Here is a 16,445-nt window from a genome sequence, read left to right on the forward strand (position 1 = left end):
AGAGACAGTTATTCAAAAAAGTATTTTATTATCCCATCTTACAACACAATAAAGTCTGCACTAGTGCTTCTTTTAGAGGTATATTTTAGAGAATAGTCTTACCAACAACCATGTTCCTGAAATAATACAATCATAGCATTAAAATGATAGATGTTCAACTCAAAATGGTTATTTTACACTCGTCATGACTGAAATGTAAACTTACTCCATACATTTAAATGAACAGACACCAGGCCGGTGGTGCTTTGCGAGTATGCCCTTAGGAATCTCAGATAAAGATATCATGGAGAGATATCAAAACTCTTCCTCCAGTCGTGTATTACTCTGAGCGGCTTTAGTTTCCCCCGCGGCGGACGGAGGGCAGACTTCTACGATGGCGTTAAGCAGAGGTCACCTCCCTGAGGTGAGGTCAGAGGTCGTCAGTAACCCTCGTTGTCCCAGGTCACCTCGTACAGCGGATACCGCAGCTTCAGCTTCTCCATGGAAACGGAGTGGTTTGCTCGGCCAAAACCCTGCAACCAATCAGACAGAGGCATGGATGAGGGGTTGATTCTTTCCCAGCACCCCCATGAAGCAAACCTTTTTCTGACACAAGTAAGAAGTGGACACTTGCAGCACCAGGGTCATTACTCAACCTGGGGATCTTATTTCTCTCTTATACTAAAGATGTGGTCCGTTTAGAATCCCCATGGCGGGGAAATGTGGATGGCAGCTTCAGCCATGGGGATTCATCACAGACTACGTCAGGGGTCAAGAGGAAGAGGTGTGAAGGAGACTAAATAAATGATGTACTTAAAAATGACATGCAAGGGTGAGGAATATCATAGTGGTTAGGGTGTTTGACTGCCAGGTACTGGGTTCAATATCCAATTCCCATGCATCGTTCGGCAATAGGCCGCCAAACCCCTATCTCCGTTAGTGAAAAGTACCTATTTGGATAAAAACGTCTGCTTATTGATAATAGTAAAAAAAATGCCTTGAAGTGGTTGGTATTTATTATTATACAAATTTAATCAAGGCGATTTTTCACAAGTGATGCCTGCAGTGAGGTAGTGGTATCAGTCAGGTTTTGAAGGTGTGAGTCTTCAGATATTAATCCTTTATGAAGACACGTTAAATAAGTCGTGAGGTGAGCTAATACCATGGAGTAGCCGTAAATGTGGATCTTCTTTGCAGCAGGTTCGTGTTTGATCCTTCCTCCGCCGACACACTCACAGTCCAGCAGGCCTCCCTTTTCCAGCTTTTCAGACACCTTGTCATAGATGTCGGCTGAAATGATGTGGTATACGTTATTGTAGTACGAGTATAGTCATTGTAGATCTGTCCATGATCAAATACATATTGTACGGACTCAGCGTCTATAGACATGCAGGTGACCATTGGCTTCTACAATCTGACTAAGTGAGTATGTGAGTCATTGCATGTAGGACTTCATTCACACTTGTGTTCATCTTTGGAATAGGTTACCTGGTTGTTGACACAGACTATTACATTAAGTAGGGTTGGGAGGATGATTAAGGGACTTTTTCTGCAGCCTAAAACACTTCAGAATGACTAAGTAACTGGCTTACCGTGGTACTCGGCCCAAGAGTATCCCCTCACGATGTCCATCTCAGAATCGTCTCCTTCTTCTTTACTGTGGACTCGGATCAGGACGTATTTGAAAACACCCGTCGGATCGATTTCTGCTTGGGGAATATTGGCCATGAGCGCCGCAGCCTTCGTTTGAGAACACATCTTCACGGTGTGGGATGGTTTTCAGGGATGAGTAGAAAACGTTGAGCAATTATCACTAGCTGAATGTAATGACAACGTTTGTAGCTAATTTTAGGGTAGAATTTTCTGATAGAATGTAGCTTTGCTGGGATAGACCATGGATGGACTGAAGTAGCACCCCATTTACATCCGGAGATTGCCTGTCGGTCATGTTCAGAGTTGCACACTTCCGTTAATGACTGGATTGTGGCCGTTGTAGTTTTTACCGTCATGAGTCCCATGCAAGTTGTTAACGATGACAATTTAATTCGTAATAAAGGTACAAAATACAGAGCCAGACAATTTTTTTTTACTTTTTAGGACAATAACGATGTGGAATGCAAATACATGTTTTTAATGGAGGCTTGTCTGCACAAACATGTCTATACACAACGATTAATTTCTGATGGTGATTAAAAGCTCTCCCCCCCCCCCCCCCATTTGATTTGTACACTGAAACTTTTTATTTTGTCAATTATATAAAGAACTTGAAAAAATAAAGGTAATAAGTCTTGTAAATAAATGTTCACATGTAGGCCTATTGCTCATTAAAATGTCAAATTCTCTGTCTGATCACAATTAGGCAGTGTTTCAGTTTAATAAAAATAAAAAATAAAATAAAATAAACAAGTCTATTCTATATCATAGAGGCTTCTGTGGCTGTCAGCCTGCTTTGTTGTTTATAAAAATACCATGCAAACACATTTTTTCTTGTTATGAAATGTAATTGTCCCACTCACAACTGTACAAGTGTATCTAAAAAATATATATTTTATATATTATTACAATTGCTGAATACTCGATTCTGATTGGTAATTTACGAATAGCAGACTGCTGCTATATCCAACCATCGAATCTTACAGACAATCTTTTATTCACGGAAGCAATGAAATAATTGTAAATCAATGCAACAATTTGTTGTTATATTTGGTGTAAAATTATTGAACACCTTGGTTATATCCATTAACATTAACATTAAGGGCATTTAGCAGACGCTTTGATCAAAAGCGACTTACAATAAGTGGGTAAATGTATAGCGAGCCAGTCAAACTGCTGAAATAAACCCAAACAGGTTCATACAGGACCCAGATGGCAACCAGCTGGCTTTACATGACCCCTTACGCCATATGTCCCAGAGGGCATTTTAGATTCGGTTTACGCCAGTCAAACACAAAAAAACAAAAACATTCTTAAAGCCCCCTCCTATTTCATCAAAAGCTGTGATGAACCATTTCATAATGAAACTCCTCGTGACATCAGGAGTGAGCGCGTGCACCCAGACGAATCATGGACAGACGGACACGTCCGGGTGGACACTCAACCATGTCACAAACGAATGCATTTTCACAAACAGCCACATACATGCTGATAAAACAAGGGGGCCATGAATACATTTGACTTCAATCCGGACAGGAAAAAAAGCACACTCAGTTTTACTTCTACACAGGCTCCTAAGACCCCTGTGTGCCTAGAATGAAATCTAAATTGGGGTCTTCGCATAGGCTGGTGAACTACTGTCAAACACTACGACTCAGACAGGGCACAATATATTCACAGGCGATGTGTGGGTGGTTGGCATAACGACGCGAGTGAGTGAAAAATCCCATTTCATTCTGGTCTAAGCCCACGGGGGCTTTTACTGTGAACGCGACTAGATGTGGCTCTCTCCTCCTCTCCTCTTCTTCATCACAGCCATGGCCTTGACGAGGGTGAACAGGAGCGCGACGATGAGGAGGAGCATGAAGAGGGAGAGCAGCCCCGCCCAGGCCCCGTGGGTCAGGGACCTCATGACGGGGGCGCCCTCTGCTGGCAGGAGGCTGCTGAGGGAGAGCATGTAGCCCAGGGCCCAGCCCACCGACGTGTCCCCCGCCTGGGGGGGAAACAGACCGGCACTCAGTATGCTACCATGGTATCACAATCAATGAGATGAGATTACATCTGATATGACATCAGAATCAAAGAGATGACATAAAACCACATTATAGTATGGTGACGTATTATACCACCAGGTGTGAGTGTGATTAGCCGCAACAAGCCGTTTTGAAAATCTGCCTCTACTGACATCACTAGTGGGTGTGTCCACCTAGATTCATGACGGATATTCAAAACGGCTTGTAACGGCTAATCACACTCACACCTGGTGGTACAATATGTCACCTTTAAAGTACATTTGATAAGATCGGATTAGATTGCATTTGAACAGATTCAATTCGATTAGATTTAATCAGATAGTAACATGCCAGTGTAAAACAGGCAGTCAGGGCACCATCATGTTCTTTGAGGATGCAAGTAGAGATGTCCGATATTATCGGCCCACCGATATTATCGGCCCGATATTAGCATAAAAATGTAATATCGGTCAATATCGGTATCGGATTTTTTTTGCCTTAAAACCGATATTTATTATTTTTTATTTTTTTTAATTAATTTATTTATAGCTCAAATAAATGTTTTCAAAATTGTGCAGTACAGTGCACATTGTAATTCACTCATATTTGTGCATTTATTCAATTAAGGTTATTGAGTTTTAGTTAAAGAAACATACTGCTATGTTGCACATAGTTGTTCAGGTACAATGTTTTATCATTTGTGAAGTCAAGTTTGCCCTATTTGTTGTGGGCATTGTCAAGATTATCTCAGGGAGAGTGTAATCCAAACTGTTGTCTGAGACCATTAAAAAAAATAAAATAAACATGGCACTTTTCCCTTAAATTAAGTTGAAGTATTTTTCTTATTTTGCACAGACAATGTTAACATTTGGAAAGCCTTGTTGCATTCAAGAATGCATCCAGTGGGGCATCACAATAACATTAAGCATGTTGTGTTAATTCCACAACAGGAGATATGTAATGTTACCTAAATTAGGTTTGAGGAAAAATAACCCAAATATCGACATCGGTATCGGCTGATATCGGAATCGAAAATTTAGAGTTGGACAATATCGCATATCGGATATCGGCAAAAAAGCCAATATCGGACATCCCTAGATGCAAGCGAATGATAAAATACCAAATAAACCTCAGATTCTTTTCCTACTTTTTTCTGGAAAGAGATGTGGTGGAAGGACGTGCGGTCGAAGCCGTAGCCCCGCAGCAACATCACCCTGATGAAGGCCGCCGTGGCACAGTACTGCTGCAGCCGGGACTTCTGCTCCGGGGCCAGACGCTCCAGCTAGAGGGGGGGGGGGGGGGGGGGGGGGGCAGGACGGTCCACTGGTCGGTAAGGCTGTTTCATACCCACCCCTAAAGGTTGTGGGCTCAAATCCCCAATGTCTGCGGTCTGATGCCTTAAAGGCATTTTCAAATCTGTCCCTTTGTGACATCACAATCGAGTGGGTCCACATCCCATAATGTGGTGGAACAGATGAACTCCAGTTCACCAACCAGTTGATACCGTCCGACAATCAACTCCTTCCAGCAAAGTCGGACCCTGCGGCACTGTTATGTCACAAGTGGATCGATTTTTGAAATGGCACATAATGGCTAATTTACATAATCATTTACACAAATGTCGCTTAAATGTATCTTCATTTATCTGAAAAAATTATACATTTCTCAAGTTTGCAAGTCCTCAACCGGTGTCTACATTTGTACCCAAAAGGCGAATCAGATCTGATTCTGCTCATTGATGCGGACACGGTGACTTGGATACATAACGGGTTACGCATCCTCTCATCTGCATACTCATGCACATGCCTCCCAACGACAGAGAAGAGAGGGTCATGAAGGACGCCGAGGTGACGGGTACCTCAGCGAAGGTCTTCCCACAGATTGCCTTGGCGGCTTCCTCCAGCTCCGAGGGGCTGGAGACGGAGATCCCTGTGGTTCTCTCCAGGAAAGCGTGGGTGTAGTAGAAGGCAGAGAACGCCTGGCGAGGAGGGGTAAAGGGACAACACTGGAGTTAGTGGTGAGTGTCGACACACACCGTTACTTAAGATACGCGTTATACTTTGTAATAATGTATTCCTGTAGAAAAGTGACCACGTCACTCCAATTGGAGCCATTTTTCATCGGTTATCTGTTCCTTTGAGGGATGACTTTCGGACTATACCGATCGATTTTAATGATGCCTTGTCCTGGAGCAAGAATACATTTGTGACCCTTTAATCCCTTAGTGGTGCCTTTCCTTCCAGAGTCTAGCACCAAAACACAAGGTGACCACAACAATGGACTAGGCAGGAGCGGAGGGAACGAGTGTCACTCTGTTATTCACTCTGATTGGCCCGAGTTCTTGGGAGAACATAAGGCCGCGCCCATACATGGAAACCCATTACAGCAGGAATAAGACCGTCCACTTGGTAAATATTTAACTGCGAGGCAATACTGAAAGGCAATACTGAAACTGAAAGGTGAGCTTGTGATCTCAGGATGGCCCAGTGAGGCTAGGAGACGCCACAGCGTCTGAGCAGAGTCGGAAGCGGACTGACCATGAAGCTCCCGGTGACGTTGGGCTGGAACGCCTGGTTGAAGGAGCACTTGGAGAAGGGGCAAGGGCTGAAGCTGAAGATCTGGGAGACGTTGCCCAGGCACTGGTCGTAGTGCCCCGTCCCCTTCACCAAGACGTCCAGGAGGGGGCGGGCGGGGACAGGCCGGCTGCTCGATGTACAGGGGGAGTCGAACACCAGGCTCATCTCCAAGGTTACCTCGTAGCCAGTGGGGTAGCAGGGATGGGACACCGCCCCAGACTGGCCGTATGACTGAGACTGAGAGAGGGGGAGAGAGAGAGAGAGAGAGAGAGAGAGAGAGAGAGAGAGAGAGAGAGAGAGAGAGAGAGAGAGAGAGAGAGAAGGAGTTAGAGAGAAAGGCATGAAAAGCAGGAAGACACAATGTAGAAATAATGAAGTATAATCATAATATAATGTGTTTATTTTCTTTATCACAACCCATTATGTATGCATGCATCTGGACCTAGCCGCCAGCGTGCAGTACCTTGATGAGCTGAGCCAGCAGCATGTTGAGCGCCTGGTCGAGTCCGTAGCACAGGAAGCTGTGAGTGTACAGGGAGTAGTCGCGGCCGTACAGACGGAGCTCCATCACGTCGCGCTTGTCCTCCAGCCGCTGCTCCGTCAGGAAGGTGATCTGGGTGGAGGCCCCGCCCAGGTCCAGGGCCCCCACCGTGGGTCGGTCGGGGCTCAGCCAGCGGCCCACGAAACCGTACTGATGAGGTTAGGAGAGATTATAATCAATCATATGTTGTTCAGACGGTCACTTTGTTTCAGGTCTTGTTTGTTTTTGACTCCCCCCCCCCCCCCGATTCTACCTGTGTCCATGAACAGGATGCCCTTACGCTGCCTGTTAGCCTCATGTGTAGAAGAAATTCTTTGGAATATCACATTTATATTTTTGGTGAAAACAAAAACCCATATTTTTTTTCCCTTTTATCCATATATTTATTTTATTTTCAATTCAATATACTTTTAAAGTATTATGAATCAGAATATTATAAGTGTTTTTCGAGTGGCCAACAGACGGAACTGTTGACTCACAGAAGAAGAAAAAAAACGATGGCCTCCTTGTACCTTGATGAGGTTCTCTAGGAGATAGTTGACGGTGACCCAGCCATAGGCGCCCTCAGCCTGGCCACTCAGGATGGCCGCCCCGCTGTAGTTGAAAGGGTACGACTGAATCTTTTGGCCGACTTCCTTCAGTATCTGTGCGGAGGCGTTGGGGTGCGTGAGACTGTGAGGAAATGATAAAACCAACAGTGGCAGCTGAGTTTATAATCTCGAGAGTAACATGCACACGGACGGACTTATCTCTAACAGACAGTTGATTTCTCCTTTTGACTTTGGTTACTTTTTTGGAAAGCTAAAATGTTGCATATGTGAATTTATTGAGTGGTATAACTGTGTAGAATCCTCCAACTTTAAACCTGCACTATGTGAGTTCTTCAGCCTCTAGTGGTCTCAGTCGTAGCAACGGTTATAGATATTTATTACACGGCTCTTCTCAATGTTGTGGAACGCTCCGTTCACTTGCATGGGCCCTTCACAACTTCTGACAGTGATTTATATTAGATAATTCCCCGTTGCTAAGCATATAATGACAGCTGTCAAGGAAAGTGGATTTTTTGCCGTCTTTCGTATTACTCCGCAAGTAGTCTGGTAACTTATCAACCCCAGCGTACTCGGTTGCTAAGCGACGTCAACGTCTTTGCTGGACTATTTCTCTGCTGATCAACGCTATGAATACTTGTAACAAATCAATTCTAAAAAGACACACCGTGTGAAGTTATCTTTTAGTTTTGGCAAGCAGCCGTGTAATAAGGGGACAATGTACAGGACGTCGTCGCCGGTCATTATCGAAAATAAGCCCCTTCAGGTCGAAGCAAGACACCTTTGCTGCTCGTCGGTGTCCTGTTCGCCCTCTCGGGATTATTTTCCGGATAATGACCGGTGTTCTATACATTATCCCTTATAACTAGTTATATCTCGCTGTAGCTATAGCTCAGACGCAGTGGTGAGCGGTTTTGGTATTGGGCATTCTGATTGAGTAACCCTGGGCATCAGGCAGCATTGAGTCAGCAGTTCAAAGAAGGTTCACTGAAAGGTCAAAACCTGGCGACATTGTATTAATCGTTGTTCGAAAATGAATTAATCGGAGGAAACACAACATTTCTCAACAAACAAAACATTTTGTTGAGATTTCTTTTTTGAAAAATTTAAATTGAATACTCAAATGGTAATTCAGTCTTCTTTCTAAACGCCTGAGCATGCACTGCACTCATAGCTTATATGGAACGTTGGCCATTCCTTAAATTACTGTGGTCCGAGATATTCCAACGTGCCCATTTTATTCTGGAGAATCTTTTTAGTTCAAATACTGCATGACGGAGTAAATAGCTGCATTCTAAAAGGTTAGATAGTGCAGAATTAAGTTTCTTTTCTCTTTTTTTATTGACCGTTTGTACTGTTGTACTGCATCGCTATAGCAACCAGGAACCGAAACGGAACTCTCACTTCCACATTCCCTTTTCTTATCCGTCTGGATCCGATGCTACACCACCACCACCCCCATAACCACCATCACCAGCGCAGGGGGCAACGGCGGGTTAAAACATGCAAGACAGACAGGCAAGTGGTGAAACAGTTATTACTCAATGAGTATTGACCCTAACCCCAGACATAAAGGGACTTTCGTATTAAAACAAACAGAGGCTACTAAATACAAGCAGGTGAATTAATTCCACCAGCAGCCAGTGAAACATAAGCATTTTAAATATAAAAGAAGGGGGTCCTGTATACTTAGATCTTTATACTTTATAGTTTCTCATATGAATGATACCAAACAAGTTTGTTCTTTAGTTTTAACACTTCAGACAACGAGGGGGAGTCATTGAGCCGACCGAAGGTGGACCATCAACCCTCCAGCAGAGAGGCCCTCTGTGGACGGAGTCATGAGACGGGGTTGATCCATAAACACTTAGTTTTACTTTTGGTTCCCCCAGAATCAAGGGGGTTTTGGTTTTTAGTGAATAAGCACACACACACACACACACACACACACACACACACACACACACACACACACACACACACACACACACACACACACACACACACACACACACACACACACACACACACACACACACACGCACGCAAAAGCACTCACGTCAGCAGCCTCATGCCCGCGGTGGCTCCCAGGTAGATGGGGGTGAGGTGATGCCTTGCTTTAGGGATGTCCACCACTGCCTTGTCCAGACAGGCCTCCAGGCTCCGCCCTGCTGCGCCTGATTGGCCCATATAGCTGGAAATCCCACCTCCTGAACACATAGTAAAAACACACCCTTGGATTTCAACAACAACAACAACGACAACGGACTTGCCCTCGGGGGATATACCTGACCGGTATGTTCGTCTTTGTGATATTATATGCAGGGCACACCCTGGCACTCAACAACCAAAGCAGAAAACCTTGAAAGACCTGCAATCACTCAAGTGTGATACGGCCCTCAGAGAACAGGTTTACGCTGATAGATGCAGGCTTTTGAACTAGACTTTGTCATCTGTAATCAAAAGTTGTGCTTATTAACAACACATACACTTCTTGAGGTGTAGAAGGGCCCGGAGAAGAAGAGTGCCTTTCCTTTAGTCACATCTTTTTATCAGATCCAACCAGTTTGCGAACGTTCTCCTCTGCTCTGAACACATGGGGTGTTCTTTTCGTGACGTTGCAGTGTCTTTTAGCGTACCCCTCAATGTCACGACATAGGGTGTGTGAGTGGATGCGGGGAGCTCTGTCTGGCCAGCAGTGGATGTTGATGGCGGCGTCTGAGAGAGGGTTATGCTTCCATAACAGTTATAGAGTAACGTCGTATCACAGCGCTCGTTAAAACACTCATACACAACAAAGTTATTAAAAAGATGTATCAAAGTTGCCATGGGTAGACTCGTCACCATGGGGATAACACGCCTCCCTCCTTTCAAGAGTTAATGAGCTCCCTTCTGATTGGCTACTTTTCCAAAAGAACAGACTGATTGCAAGATTCCGATGGGTGACCGGTGGGATTGGGACGGGGGCTTTGTGATGTCATATAGGGTCACCAATCAAGTGGGCTCGCAGTCTTCTACAGGAATATTATTCTAGTTTCAAGTGGACCAGAACAAAATTAAATTTGAGGACACTCGTAGCTTACTCATGAGCATTCAGGGCGTCTCTTGTATACCTGATTGCTTGGTGGAATCCATCTTGCTGGTCTATCTACCACTCTGAGTCTCCCTGACAGCAGGTTTGAGAGGTCAAGGGTCAGCGCTGAGGGGGGGGGGGGGGGGGGGGAGATCCCTTGCACACCCTTACCCTTCACGAGACACTCGCGGTGCTGAGTGACCAGGCCCGTGCCGTTCTGCTTGTCTGCCGGCCACTTGTAGACATACATGGCTGTGTGGGAGGAGCCTGCGTCCACAACGACGCCATACTGGGGGAGGAAGAGGAGGAGGAGACGGGTGAGGAGGAGGAAATGAGGAAGCGGCGGCGGGGAGACAGGGGAGGAAGGACGGAGAGTCTCTGCGGTCAAAGAAAGACGCCATTTTAAAGGAAGTCTTACTTCCCCTGCGGCAATTTAAAATATGATGCTTTTGATATCAGGACAGTGTGCAGTTACATCAACAGTTTCATTTTTGGTACCAACTTCTTCTGAAAGAGTGATACCTTACTTTAGTTAACGAACAGGGAACAATATCAAGAACTAACATCAACGTGGTACAAGACATGAATGCATTTAAGAATGCATACCACTTATCAAGATCCCTCTCATCCCTGAACTGCCATTCGCTACACTATTTTACACTTGGATAAAAAAGTGTGTGAAACGACATTATAATGGAGTCCTCTAAATAAATATGATATTTTGCTGCAGTTGATTTTGATAGCTGCATCTGATAGAGAGGGTCAAGCTTCTCGGCCATAATAAAAATCTAGTCTTTCACCAGGGGGTACAGATTATACCGAAGCCATCATACAGTATCAAACCCATAACCTTTCATACAGTATGAAAGGTTATGGGTTGATCATCAGATACAAAGGAGGGTAACACAGTTTCTAATCAGAGCTAAAAATATTTTGATCTTAAAATAGCAATGTGGTTAAAAATCCAAACCAACTATCAGCAGTAGCTATGATTTAGACTGAAGTTCTACCCTGACAAGTATCAGTTGTTTGTTTCAAACTGCGGCCTACAGTAGGAAAATTAGAGGTAAGGTTGTGATGATGCAAATCCAGAAAAACACAAATATATGAAGACAAGAGGGAAGTGAGGAGGATGAGAGACAGATGTCTCTCTTCCATGTCCTGTGTGTGTGTGTGTGTGTGTGTGTGTGTTGAGGAACACTTAAAGGCCTACATTTTGGCCTCAACATCTTAATCTTACTGCACCTCCAAACATTTACCCTCGGCAGATCATCATCCAGGGTGTTTGAAAATGACTCCCAGGCAAGGCCGCCTTAATGCACGGGCTTGCCTGGGCTGAAGCCCCAGGGCCTACGCCGATCGGGGGGCCTAACATGAGCTGCAGTAAAAAAATAAATAATAATCTTTATTTTTATTTTTATTTTATACTGGCCCATGATAGGCCCCCCGATCGGCGAAGGCCCAAGACAATGTGATTTTTTGTTTGGGGCTTACAAAGATCAGAGGCCTATAATCAGCCAAGAAAAAAGAGGGCCAGTGGCCCCTTTACACCACAGCCACAGTCGTCTCACCCCCCTCCCCCCCGTCAGGATTTCTCGTCCAACCCCCCACCCCTCAACAACGGCAAAATGTCAGAAAAAGGTTACACATCTTCATTGTAAGATCCCCTCTCAGGGGGCCTACGAAACCTCTCAGCCCCAGGGCCCAATGGCAGGTTAAGGCAGGCCTGCTCCCAGGTGAAAGGTTTTAGGTCCGCACCCTAATTGTCTACCAAGTAGGCAAGATGTCACAACTGTCAAGGGGATCAGGAAAAATGCTGCTCAAATCTTGTTACATAAAAGGCTGCTAATGTGACTATGAGTCCTGTTAGGTAACGCAGCTCTAAAGTGTTAAAGAGTCATGTGAGGTAATGGAGCTCTAAAGTGTTCAAGAGTCCTGTGCGGTAATGGAGATCTAGAGCGTCCTGTAAGGTAATGGAGCTCTAAAGTGTTAAAGTAAGGTAATGGAACCCTAAAGTGTTCCAGAGTCCAGTGAGGTAATGGAGCTCTAAAGTGTTAAAGTAAGGTAATGGAACCCTAAAGTGTTCCAGAGTCCAGTGAGGTAATGGAGCTCTAAAGTGTCCTCTGGCTGGTTCAGACTACACGATTCTCAGATATTCCTCCACGATTTAACATGTCACACTATACGATCACAGAGCCAGGAAATCGGGCATTGTCTCATCGGAAGACTGGCCACACTGATTCGAGGGTTCGATGCTCTATACTTTGCATCATTCACATTTGCAAGATATTTGGAAAATCTAAGGTGAGCAGGAGCGAGAGGCCAGTGTCCCGTCTGTCCAGGCGTTCATCCAGCGCTGTCGGTGCGCCTGGTTGCGGGCCCGTTCTGCTCTCCTGCGTTCGTCCGACCGGTACCAGCGAAATGCCGACCTGCACCATGCTACACTCACGGTCAGAAGGTTTGGCTGTCCACACATGACCTCCCACTCCGGGTAGAGTCTAGGAAGTTGGCCCCAAGGTCTGTGGGCCCGTTCTCCATCACTAAGGTCGTCAACCCTGCTGCAGTCCGTCTCCGCCTTCCTCGCTCTATGAGGATTCATCCCACCTTCCACGCCTCCAAGGTCAAACCCGTTACGGAGAGCCAGCTCCAGCCCTCCTCCAGACCCCCGCCGGCCCCCCCGGGCTCATTGATGGGGGTCCTCCAGTGCTTACTCTGTCCATCGCCTCATCAAGTCGCGACGGCGGGGAAGTGGTCTTCAATACCTCGTCGATTGGGAGGGTTATGGCCCTGAGGAGCGCTCATGGGTTCCGGCTCGTAACATCTTGGACCCTGACCTCATCTCAGCCTTCGATAGGGACCATCCTGACCAGCCCGGTGGGACGTCAGGAGCCGTCCCTAGAGGGGGGGGGGGGTTCTGTCACAACTTCAGCAAGGCTTTAGTTTTTCAGTTGTCTGTTTCCTGTTTTGCCACACTTATGCTGCTATCCATTTGGATTTACGAAGTGGTAAAGTTGCAAATCTCCCAGCTTTCTTGCGGCATTTCACTGAGGCACGCCCCCCTTTGGTCGTAGTATCTCGTCGCTTTCAATGTAGAGCGAGCAGAGCTTTACAACTCGCAAAGAAGATGGCTGCGCCCGTAGTTAATGGGGGATGAGATGTATTTTCTTTCTATTTGTACCACGTTGGTGGTTTTAATAGATAGATAGATAGATAGATAGATCCTTTAATAATCCTTTACAGGAAATTACAGTGTCACAACAGCGTGGACAGACATAACAAACACACATTCCCTCATATGCTAAAATACTTAAATACTACAATAAATACAATAATAAATACTAAATACTATAAGGTGCAAAGTAAATTTTGTGCATTGTAAAACCGTATGGCAGCTGGTATACTGGACTTCCTGTACCGCTCCGTTTTGCATATTGGTGCAATTAGTCTCTGACTGAAGGTGCTGTTCTTGATCACCTTCAGGGCGTGGAGTGGGTGAGTGGGGTTAGACATTATTGAGGCCAGTTTGTTGAGGATTCTGGCCTCTGCCACCTGCTGGACCTTTAGCTGCTCAGCCCTATTTAATGTCGTTTTTAAAACCTCTTACACACTTGATTTCATTGCTGCTTTAATCCGGTCACCAATTTATGCATTGCACGGTCATGCAATTCAATGTAAAGTTGTGTTTTCAAGCTGGTTTGCTAAAGAGGCTATGTTGCTAATGATGAATAGCCTGCTACTACTCCCCCTCGTGGCTCGACAGAAACACAAATGACAAACTGGAAGGCTGGAGCAAGGGAAATACGTCACGTTCTCGCTGAAGCTGGTCGTTCGTACCAGCGTACCATCCAAATGGATAGCAGCATTACTCCTGTCATTTCAGACTCTGCCACTCCCTCCTGCTCTGCATTACCTGCTGTTTTCATTCACCTGGCCTGCCATACTCACCTGCTCCTCATCATCAGCTAATCAGCCCCTCAGTATATGTACCGGTCCATTTCCCTCAGTTCTTTATGGAAGCATATATGTAGCAAAATTCAAATGGCAATGCAATTTCGAATTACATTATGCATTTGACAATTCATTATGCAATTTTATAATGTAATTTGTAAATACGTTATTCAAAGTGTATTTTAACATGCAAAGACCTGTCTTTTTGGACTTTGGCTGCTCCTACCGGATTTGTTTGCTACACGGATTGACTACCTGGTTTGACCTCTGCTTGGAATAAACACAGTTTCTTCACCTAAACTGTTTCTCTTGTCGTGCTATTGGGTTCTCGTCTGCCATTTTGTGGAACCCGACACATAGCTTCTATTTTGAAAAGATTACACCGAAGCCCTCACTTTTGTAAATGTTGCATGTTTACTTGGGGTTTCTTTTAGGGTTCTCCGGTTTCCTCCCACACCGCAAAACAGGCAACTCAATCCTCTGCCCTGCACATAAGCAAGGCAGGTTAAGCAAGGTGTATGTTTGTGTGGGTGGTGGGGTGGTGACTGGATCAGGTTCACTGAGGCAGAGACATGTATTCAGGACAAGGTTTTCGGTGTGAAAGAGCGGTCGCCATGGTTACCAGTCTGTGGCTGGTGGTACGCACAGGTTTTATTAAACATTGTGCTCTGGATTACCAATACGCCCACCCTCCACAGGAGGCTTGAGTGGAGTACTTGAGTCCAACAGTCAAATAAGGAACATCGTTAAGAATTTTGTTTTTGTTTTAAAGTGAGTTTTAAAACAATATTTTTTTCTTTCAGAGTTTGAGAGAGGAAGTATTATTCTTAAATGTAACTGATAACTGATTTGTGATTAATTATTTTCAGAATTAAGCACTATGCGCAGGTCACACACACGCACACGCACACACACACACACACACACACACACACACACACACACACACACACACACACACACACACACACACACACACACACACACACACACACACACGGATGGTCAGGAGATCACACATGGAATTTTCTTGTCATTCATAATTGTGAATTTGAATAACCAGTGTAGTTGGTTAACTTGTAGTTGGTTAACATCTTTCGCTTCTCTAATGACCTAATTAGCGAATTTATTTTGATACAATTTGGAGGCTATTTGTACTTTAAAATCGAAGAATAACGTTTTCGAAAGAAACAGCAGGAATCTGTGTTTAGGATAAGCCTTTGGTTTTTGGTCAGTTTCAGTTTTGTTGATAGTATTGAAATTAAAAATAGATAAAACCACTTATGCATTAGGCCTACTTTGAAATAAATGCAATTAAGATGCGTCAGTTTAACAGGGAGCAGCATTGCATGTCTGCACCATTACAACCTGCTGCAAACTTGTAAAATAAAGATATTGTAAACTCGGAGGAACGTTAAACATTGAACTAATAAAAAGCGACTTGTGCAGGCTTCTGGCAGCCTATTAATTAAACGGTATAGCCTACTGTTAGTTAGAGTAGAGCACCTAGCGCACTACAACACTATAGGCCAGTGTAAAGTGGCACATACACCAGTCTAGGCTGCACATTAGAACCCACTTGAACCAAAGCGTAGGTTAAACACTGGATTATCGTTGATCATAGAGTGTACTTTCGTTGATTATTATCATGATCTGTTTTACTATAATGTGTTCTGCGCCCTGGCGCACGGCTCAGTGCGAGCTAGAATCGTACGTTACGTTCTTGGCTCTGGCATATGACCCCGCAGCACTATAGCGCTCACATACCCGCTCCAAAAATAACCAAACAAGGTGGCATCACTCACCATGAAATCCGGTACCCCTAGGGTCTCCTCGGTCCTGATCGTGAGCAGCATAATAGCAACGATCCCAAAGAAGAAGAGCGCGAATGGCACAAGGTACGCGGAGTTCTGCGCCATGGAGCAGCCCTGCAACTACACACTCGGCCGGGGGTCTCCTGCTTCTCTCAATGTGTGTAAGTTACCGTACGCGCCTTCTCGACGGGCGGTCAAGTGAGGGGGAGGCTCCCGATGCTACGACTTTTAAGTCAGGTTGGCACGACGCATGGTCAACCGCGCCAAAGCCTCCGCCGCCGTGCACGTGCAGCCCTGTTTT

General features: G+C 45.1%; 2 protein-coding genes across 3 annotated transcripts; both read right to left on the reverse strand.

Annotated features, from left to right (window-relative positions):
* Positions 1–14: 14 nt before the first annotated feature.
* On the reverse strand, positions 15–1,935 carry phpt1 (phosphohistidine phosphatase 1). Its single transcript, XM_060037876.1, has 3 exons — positions 1,572–1,935; positions 1,142–1,269; positions 15–512 (listed from the first exon to the last, which is right to left on the reverse strand). Exons 1-3 carry the CDS (start codon positions 1,735–1,737, stop codon positions 420–422), a joined length of 387 nt encoding a protein of 128 aa, XP_059893859.1. The 5' UTR covers positions 1,738–1,935; the 3' UTR covers positions 15–419.
* Positions 1,936–2,612: 677 nt separating this feature from the next.
* entpd2b (ectonucleoside triphosphate diphosphohydrolase 2b) lies at positions 2,613–16,438 on the reverse strand. 2 transcript variants are annotated; one of them, XM_060037874.1, is made up of 10 exons: positions 16,136–16,438; positions 10,554–10,671; positions 9,369–9,519; positions 7,274–7,433; positions 6,684–6,911; positions 6,182–6,457; positions 5,503–5,622; positions 4,792–4,926; positions 3,167–3,625; positions 2,613–2,944 (listed from the first exon to the last, which is right to left on the reverse strand). In XM_060037874.1, the coding sequence occupies exons 1-9, from the start codon at positions 16,247–16,249 to the stop codon at positions 3,407–3,409; spliced, it is 1,521 nt and encodes a 506-aa protein (XP_059893857.1). In that variant the 5' UTR covers positions 16,250–16,438; the 3' UTR covers positions 2,613–2,944; positions 3,167–3,406. The 2 variants fall into 2 exon arrangements, with proteins under 2 accessions (XP_059893857.1, XP_059893858.1); XM_060037875.1 differs by lacking the exon at positions 16,136–16,438 and adding an exon at positions 12,660–12,806.
* Between the last annotated feature and the right edge of the window lie 7 nt (positions 16,439–16,445).

The sequence above is a fragment of the Gadus macrocephalus genome, chromosome 19 (genome assembly GCF_031168955.1).
Source record: "Gadus macrocephalus chromosome 19, ASM3116895v1".
Lineage (NCBI taxonomy): Eukaryota > Metazoa > Chordata > Actinopteri > Gadiformes > Gadidae > Gadus > Gadus macrocephalus.

Bases quoted from the DNA above. Each gene is read 5' to 3' on its own strand.
- entpd2b (XM_060037874.1), bottom strand. From the start codon at position 16,249: ATGGCGCAGAACTCCGCGTACCTTGTGCCATTCGCGCTCTTCTTCTTT. The intron at 10,672-16,135 runs GTGAGTGATGCC...TTCCTCCCCCAG, and splicing joins TAGGGGTACCGGATTTCATG to TATGGCGTCGTTGTGGACGC. The intron at 9,520-10,553 runs GTAAGGGTGTGC...CTATGTGTTCAG, and splicing joins CCGCGAGTGTCTCGTGAAGG to GAGGTGGGATTTCCAGCTAT.
- phpt1 (XM_060037876.1), bottom strand. From the start codon at position 1,737: ATGTGTTCTCAAACGAAGGCTGCGGCGCTCATGGCCAATATTCCCCAA. The intron at 1,270-1,571 runs GTAAGCCAGTTA...ACATCATTTCAG, and splicing joins CTCTTGGGCCGAGTACCACG to CCGACATCTATGACAAGGTG. The intron at 513-1,141 runs GTATTAGCTCAC...GATTGGTTGCAG, and splicing joins ACATTTACGGCTACTCCATG to GGTTTTGGCCGAGCAAACCA.